Genomic DNA, 7,547 nt, shown 5'->3' with positions numbered 1-7,547 from the left:
GCGGATCCCTAAGGCTGAGGCTGTATCTTACCTTGAAGGCTTGGAATAGTTTCAAGACAGCTGGGGGCTCCCCCCACTTAGACCGAGGGGCCCTCCCAGGACTATCTGTACCAGATAGTCCAGTCCCAGGAGTGACTATCCACGTCTTTCTCCCTGAGATCCTGGAATGCCAGGTGGGGGGCCAGATCAGCTCCCTGGCTCCCGGGCCTGTGGAGCCTTGTTTGATGCCCTCCCCTGCTCCTGGGCTAGATTCTTTGGACTCCCCACCTCCCCCCAAGGAATGAGCTCAGCTGCCTAATTGAGGTTGAGGATGGAGGATCACCCTGCCTCGGGGCTACAGCTCTAATACCATCATTGTTCTGAAACAGAACAATGGACCACTAAGAGGTCACCGATGCCCAGGCTGGACAGACACAGGAAGGGGCCTCAGGACACGGGGATGTGTTACACAGGTCAAGCCCAAGCCTCAGGCCCTGGGTGGCTGGCTGGAACAGAGGCAAATTACAAGGTTGGGGTTTTGGCTTGGACTTCAAGGACCAGGGGCACAGTCTTCCTTCAGCCTGGCTATAAAGGGTAGCCCACGGTCTCCATCCACTCCAGACCCTGTTACCTGACCTGCAGATACCATGGCTTCCACTACCAGCATCCGCCAATTTTCAACCTCCAGCTCCATGAAGGGCCTTTGTGCTCCTGGCGGCGGCGCGTTCTCCCGGATGTCCTCTGTCCGTGTTGGGGGTGCCTGCCGGGCTCCCAGCCTCTTGGGAGGTGGCAGCTGTGGCAATATGTCGGTCACATCCTCCCGCTTCTCGGCAGGCTTGGGAAGTGGCTATGGTGGCGGCTACTCCTGCAGCCTGGGCGGGGGCTTCGGCTCTAGTTTTGGTGTGTCCGATGCCCTTCTAGGGGGCAATGAGAAGGAGACCATGCAGAACCTCAATGACAGGCTGGCCACCTACCTGGACCGGGTGCATGCCCTGGAGGAGGCCAACACTGACCTGGAGGTGAAGATCCGTGACTGGTACAAGAAGCAGGGCCCTGGACCCGCTCGTGACTACAGCCCTTACTTCAAGACCATAGAGGACCTGCGGAACAAGGTGGGATCCCCTACCTACCTTCTGCTGTCTGCCCAAGGTCCTGATCAGACTCACTCCATCCCCACAGCAGAAGACATCCTCTCCACCATAGACCTCCATCCTTGGGCCATTCATCTCTCCCTTTCTCACACCTCTGGGAATAACCCTGAGCCTGTAGGCTAATCCTGGGCTGTGCATTCTTTGGGAACTCTCCAAGGGGATGGAGGAGAACTCTTCTCTTCCCAGGGAGTTTATCTGGGGTGGGTGATGGAGGAAGGATGGGGCAGCTTCAGGACACTGAAGGCAGCTGCGGGCATTGCAGCTATAGAGAATAGCCCGAGAAGGGGTCTGGGAGGTGGGTGCCGTCTGGTATGGATGCTGAGACACGAGGCTAGGTACCATCTTTCCTCTGGAGCTATTCTTCTGCAGCCTCACCCTTCTCCAGGCAGCCCTCCTTGACGGATGGCTTGTCTTCTGCTCCAGAATCTTGGTGTTCCTTCAACACTTCCCATGTTCAGTCTATGCCCTGTTTCTCATGCTGACTTCAGGGTCTGGGTGTTCTCAAGCTGCCTTAGTTGTGGGTCTCTCTCCCTCTCTGGTGGCTATTTTGGGGTCTGTTTTTCAACTCAGACTGGAAGCTAGCCTGACTGAAGTGGACCTCATCTCTTCTCCTCACAATGACTTTGGCATTCTGTAAATGTGGCTGCTCAGGTCTTAACACAAACATACTCTGGGAGGGTCCTAGTGAAAGGCAGGGATTGAGGGTCGCCGAGAGACAGGCTGGCCCCAGTCTGATCCCAGGCAGCTGTGAGGCCAATCCAGGCTCTGGGGTAGAAAGCCAGCCCTACAGCAGCCCAGTGAGGGCCTTTGTCTGCTCCTGCCCGGGTCCTCCACCTGGCAGGGGATTCATGTAATCTCCCTTGGAAACAGAGCTCCTGGATGTGCCAGATCAGATACCAGGCTTTGTTGGGGCAGCGGGGAACCCAGGGGAGTCCTGGTGAGTCAGTGTTCTGTGTTTTGGGGTTAGCCAGCACCTCATCCTCCGAGCAGAGCCCCCTCCCCCCTCCCTATTTCCAAATCCTACTCTGAATGTTCTGGTTAGGCTTCCTGGGTATACAAGTGGTGGGGCAGAAGAAGGGAATCGACCTGACCCGTAGGCTCAGCCTGGCCAGGGCACTGCATGGGACTTAAGAGTCTGGAGTGGGGTCTTGGAGGGGGCTGAGGTGGCCCTAGACAGGATGGTTCCGATAGGACATCTTCTTCCTGGGTCAGCCTTAAACTATGACAGTCTCCACCTAGCTCCTGTCACCAGGTGAGTTTTTTCTGTACTTTTCTCTTCCCCAACCCCATGACTCTTACTTGGGACCAGCCTTGGGCATTTCCAACAATATCGACAACAGCAGTAATAATAAATGAACTTCCTGTATCTTCTTGGGCTCTGTCCTTGCTTTGAGGAGGGGCCGGTCATAACCTCATCAATCAATTAATTAGTCACATAATTAATTAGACAAATATACCCTGGGGGCTGACTCTGGGTCAGGCACTGTGCCCGGGCCTGGGGAGTCCAAAGAGAACCAGACAGGTATGGCCTTGTTCCCAGGCTGCTCTGAGTGTAGTGGGGGAAAAAAATCTAATAAAAAATGTACAAGGTTGTCTCGGAGATAGAGAAGTGCTGTGAGGGAGATGGGGGAGGGGGGTTGACAGGGTTTTCTGGAGCAGGTAGGGCTGAGCCTGGAAGTGAATTAGTTTGGGATAAGGCCCAGGCATCTTAGACCCCACGATGACAGATGGATGCCTGTTTCTCATGTCCCACCACTCGGTGAGAACTCGGAGGGTTTGGTAGCTCCTGAAACCACAGCTGGGTGTTCAAAGACGGGGACCCTCATTGCCCTTCCTATGCAAGGCGGTGTGCAAGTAGGGTACAGCGGAGCCTCCTGAGGCTCTGTGGTGGGTGCTTGCTCACGGAGCTCCCCATGACCTCCAGATCCTGGCAGCCACAATTGACAACGCCAGCATCGTGCTGCAGATCGACAATGCTCGCCTGGCGGCCGATGACTTCCGTACCAAGTGAGTCTGTGCCTCCCGGCTGTCCCGGGGAGCTGGTGGTGGGTTCCTGCTCTGTGCACAGCACAAACATGGTGTGTGGATCATGCCCCCAACCTTCAACCCTGCAGGTATGAGACAGAGCTGAACCTACGTATGAGCGTGGAGGCCGACATCAATGGCCTGCGCAGGGTGCTGGATGAGCTGACCCTGTCCAGAGCCGACCTGGAGATGCAGATTGAGAGCCTGAAGGAGGAGCTGGCCTACATGAAGAAGAACCATGAGGAGGTGAGGCCAGCTTTGGAGACATTGGAGAAGCTGGCTGTGGAGCTGGGGCCACAGAACTTCTGATGGTCCTTCTCTGTGTACTAGGTCCAGTCCTCATCACCAGTGGGTTCCTAGCCTGGTGCTGACCCTCAACGAGCCATTCCTCCAAAGAGACTTTTTCCGCTTATCCCTGCAGGCGTGGCTGACTGCGGGGACAGTTAACTCACTAATGAGTGAATCAGGCTAACACACAGTGCTAATTATTATAATTAATTATAACAAGGCACGTTTACCCAGCATTAAAACTGATTTACTGCAGTTGTTGACAACATGGCAGGTAGAGAGAGGCTCTTGCTCTCCTCCTTTGGCACCATAGAGATGGAGCCTCAGAGAGGGTTCCAGACAGGTCCAGCACCACAGTGACTTGACCTTGTGCCTGTCTGATTTGTACCCACCCACCTGTAGGTCTGACCCCACAACTCTGCTACTCCCCACACCCTGACTCCTTTTGCTGGAGACTTCTGAGTTATCTGTCCCCAGAGCGCAGTTCAAGGCTGGAAGTCTAAGACCCGACTTGGACTCAAGCAGCCACCTAGTCCTGCCTTGGTGGCTTCCTTCCCACCTCAACACGGCCTGTCCTGGGCTGGGGGAGCCTGATTCCCAAGTGCAGGGCACCTGGAAAGGGCTTCCCTTAACTTTGAGGCCAAGTGCAAAATTGCTTCTTTCCACCAGACCAGCGTTGCTTAACAGGGTCTGGCTTGGACAGATGCCGCCATAGGCTGGCCAACCCCTTGCTCATGCTGTAGGGTTGATGGCTAAGCGACAAGGCCAGGGGTCAGGGAGTAGGGTGAGGTTGCCTTCTCTTCCCTTCCCCTCACCCGAGAACTATCTTTCTCTTATTTCACACAAACTGAAGAGTAGGCTGTAGGCACCCTTGTGCCATCATGTATGGGGGGAGACCGATGGAATCCACAGCCCTCTGAGTACGAGGCGAGTCCTCTGTCTGCAGCTTTCCAGGGGAGTTGCTGGCCTGGCTGTCTCCTTGTTTCCCTGAGGACCAGGATCTCTTCCAAGGGTGGCTTTGGGTGATCTCCTGCTGTCCTTTCTGCCCAGGAAATGAATGCCCTTCGTGGCCAGGTGGGCGGGGACGTCAGCGTGGAGATGGATGCGGCCCCGGGTGTGGACCTGAGCCGCATCCTGAATGAGATGCGAGACCAGTATGAGAAGATGGCGGAGAAGAACCGGAAGGATGCCGAGGACTGGTTCTTCACCAAGGTGGGTGGCCGTGTGGGGCAGGTGTGCTCACGTGTGGCGGCTGCACATGCTACCTGTCAGCATGGCCTGGGTCACTCTCAGACTCTTTGGAAACCACTCGGACCAGTGCTCAGGCTTTAAAGTAAATGTGAGGCCCGGGAGAAGCCCAGACACACGAGGCTCTTCCTGTACGGCTGTGGCCTGGGGAACCGATCCAGACCACCCAACCTGGCTCGGGCTCCACCCACCACAGGTGTTTGCTGCATGTGTGTGCTTGGATATGTAGGTCAAGCCTGGGATAAACACCTACTGAATGAACATCTGTGGGTTGTGAGGACAGTCACTAGCACATCAATCATCTCCAGTGCCTGCTTTGAGGTGTTGTGGTTCAGCAGGGTCCTTTGCAGGGGCTAGATCTACTGCACTCGTTCCTTGGGGGCACAGAGGGGCTCCTCCTCTGAGGCCAGGGAGGGGGAGCTCTGGGAGGATAGGGCTGAGGGACAGCCTCTGTCCTCTGTCCCCTCTGAAAGCCTACTTTAGCCCCCATGCTCACCCTGCCTTCCAGACGGAGGAGCTGAACCGTGAGGTGGCCACTAACACGGAGGCCCTGCAGAGCAGCCGGACGGAGATCACGGAGCTCCGCCGTTCTGTCCAGAGCCTGGAGATTGAGCTGCAGTCCCAGCTCAGCATGGTGGGCCACCATCCCTGTCCTGTCTGGTTCCTGTCACTTCTGCTGAGCCTTGCCACATAGAACCCCCACTGGGAGGACCAGAAACAATCTGTTCGGCCCATCCCATGGGCTCCTCTGGCCCTAGTTACTGCCCAACTGTCTTGGAAACACATATAAGCCACCCAGGTGGGACCGCTCTCTGGGTGTCAGTGGGGGAAGGGCCCAGCTCTTGTCTCACTGTCTATCTGTCCCTTGGGCCACAGAAAGCATCACTGGAGAACAGCCTGGCAGAGACAGAGGCACGCTATGGGGCACAGCTGGCACAGCTGCAGGGTCTCATTAGCAGTGTGGAACAGCAGCTGTGTGAGCTACGCTGTGACATGGAAAGGCAGAACCATGAGTACCAGGTGCTGCTGGACGTGAAGACCCGGCTGGAGCAGGAGATCGCCACTTACCGCCGCCTGCTGGAAGGAGAGGACGCCCAGTGAGTGGGGGGTCTAGGCACCTACCAGGCTGGGCCGGACACTGCTTTGTCCCAGGAATGTCAACAGTTAGATGTGAATGCGGAGGTATGCAGGGGCGAAACAGAAAAGGAGCGGTCCTGACCGTGAGGATTGTCATCAAGTGTCCACAGACAGCATGTGGGCCAGGTCTTGTGGGCCATGGGGAGCCACGGAGTGACGCTGAGCAGAAGAACGGTTGCCCAGATCTTTGGGAATATTTGCGTTGGCTATAGAGGAAGACATGGGCTTGGGTGGAAGAGGGGAGACATCAGGAGGCTAGGACAGGGTGTCTGGCCAGCTGACAAGAGTCTCGAGAGCTAGGGGTGGGGGCTGTGTAGACAGCAGGATAGGATGCCCGAGTGTGTGTGTGTGAGCATGGCTCAGAGTTTTTACTCAATAAATGCTGAGGGGTCAGAAGCAATGACCCCGGGTTTCTGGTTTGGATGACTGGTAGGCTGTGGTTGGTGACATCATTAGCCAGGATGAGGTGAGGTACAGGGCAAGTGACACCTTGATTTGGAGCTGGAAATGTTGATCAAAGTCTCCATGGGAAGCCAAGAGTGTCCTGGGGTCTACAGGCTTAGTCATACACGTTTGTTTCCCAATAATGGTCAACTTTATCTACAGTCTAGTCACTCTCCTGCTTTAAACGGAGTCTTATTGGGCCCTTCAGGATATGGAAAATCCACTTGTGCAGCGTCTCCTTGTAAACCCTGGTTTAGTAGCCACAATATAGCCACAACATGCCCTGGGCGACTTCTTTTCTCCCTCCTGCTTTGAGGAGCCTATGGCATTTGATCCTAGGTTTGTGTTGTTCTCTGTGAACTCCTAGCCGTGATTTCCCAATTTGTGGGATCCCTCTCACGCTTTCGGGGCCTCCCCAGCTGCTGATCCTTCCCAGCAGTGTTCCCAGGGCCCTGCTGGCTTGTGATACCTCTGGGCTGACGGGTCTCCTCTCCCCGCAGCCTGGCTACTCAATACTCCTCATCCTTGGCCTCCCAACCTTCCAGAGAAGGTAAGAGTCTATCCTGTCTTGTGTATGGGACGCTAGGGGAGATTAAGGGTGCTAGAGGCCAGGTGGCAGATTTGGTAGGGGCTTCTGCCTGAGGCTCCCTGTGCCCCCTCAATCCCTGCCATCTCCAGCCATGGTGACCAGCCGCCAGGTGCGCACCATCGTGGAAGAAGTCCAGGATGGCAAGGTGGTCTCCTCCCGAGAGCAGGTGCACCGCTCCACCCACTGAGGACCCTTTCTGCACGTGACAGCCCAGCCTCAGGGGCTGAGGCTGCAGCTCCCTGCATCTACTGCCATGCCTGAGCTCCCGTGAGCTATCCATTATCTTCTGCATCTGCTTTGTGCTGTCCTTTACAGAGGGGCCCCTTGGGTTTACCGCAGGAGTTGCTAATAAAGCCATGAAGAAGCCTGGTCTTGAACTCCTCATTTGTCCCGTCATCAGCTCGAGCAGCGTGGGCTGAGGGGCTGGGGATACTAAGCGTCTGGTATCACTTGTCGCATACCTACTTGCTCTGCCCACTCCATCCAGGCCTGGGGTGCCTTGGAAGTCAAGAGGGGAGGAGGAGGAAGGATTGAGGGTGGAGGTATGGAGCATCCTGTTTCTAAGAATCTGCCTCTGGGGCTGTCTCCGGGGCTGGTCCCTGGGAGGGCCTGCAGACTTTCTGGGTACCACACCTGTTAGAGGACACCTGCATTAAAACAAAGGTTCAGGGGTCTGGCTGGGAAAG

The 7,547-nt window shown here is 55.9% G+C and overlaps 1 protein-coding gene across 1 annotated transcript; it reads left to right on the top strand.

Annotated features, from left to right (window-relative positions):
* The first annotated feature begins 626 nt into the window (after positions 1-626).
* Positions 627-7,230, top strand: LOC121820819 (keratin, type I cytoskeletal 42). Its single transcript, XM_006992871.3, has 8 exons — positions 627-1,091; positions 3,055-3,137; positions 3,245-3,401; positions 4,494-4,655; positions 5,200-5,325; positions 5,568-5,788; positions 6,773-6,822; positions 6,951-7,230. Exons 1-8 carry the CDS (start codon positions 627-629, stop codon positions 7,046-7,048), a joined length of 1,362 nt encoding a protein of 453 aa, XP_006992933.2. The 3' UTR covers positions 7,049-7,230.
* Positions 7,231-7,547: the final 317 nt, after the last annotated feature.

This window comes from Peromyscus maniculatus, chromosome 8, assembly GCF_049852395.1.
Source record: "Peromyscus maniculatus bairdii isolate BWxNUB_F1_BW_parent chromosome 8, HU_Pman_BW_mat_3.1, whole genome shotgun sequence".
NCBI classification, from domain to species: Eukaryota; Metazoa; Chordata; class Mammalia; order Rodentia; family Cricetidae; genus Peromyscus; species Peromyscus maniculatus.
The sequence above is the reverse complement of the archived record's forward strand: the minus strand, read 5'-3'. Positions and strand labels throughout refer to the sequence as shown.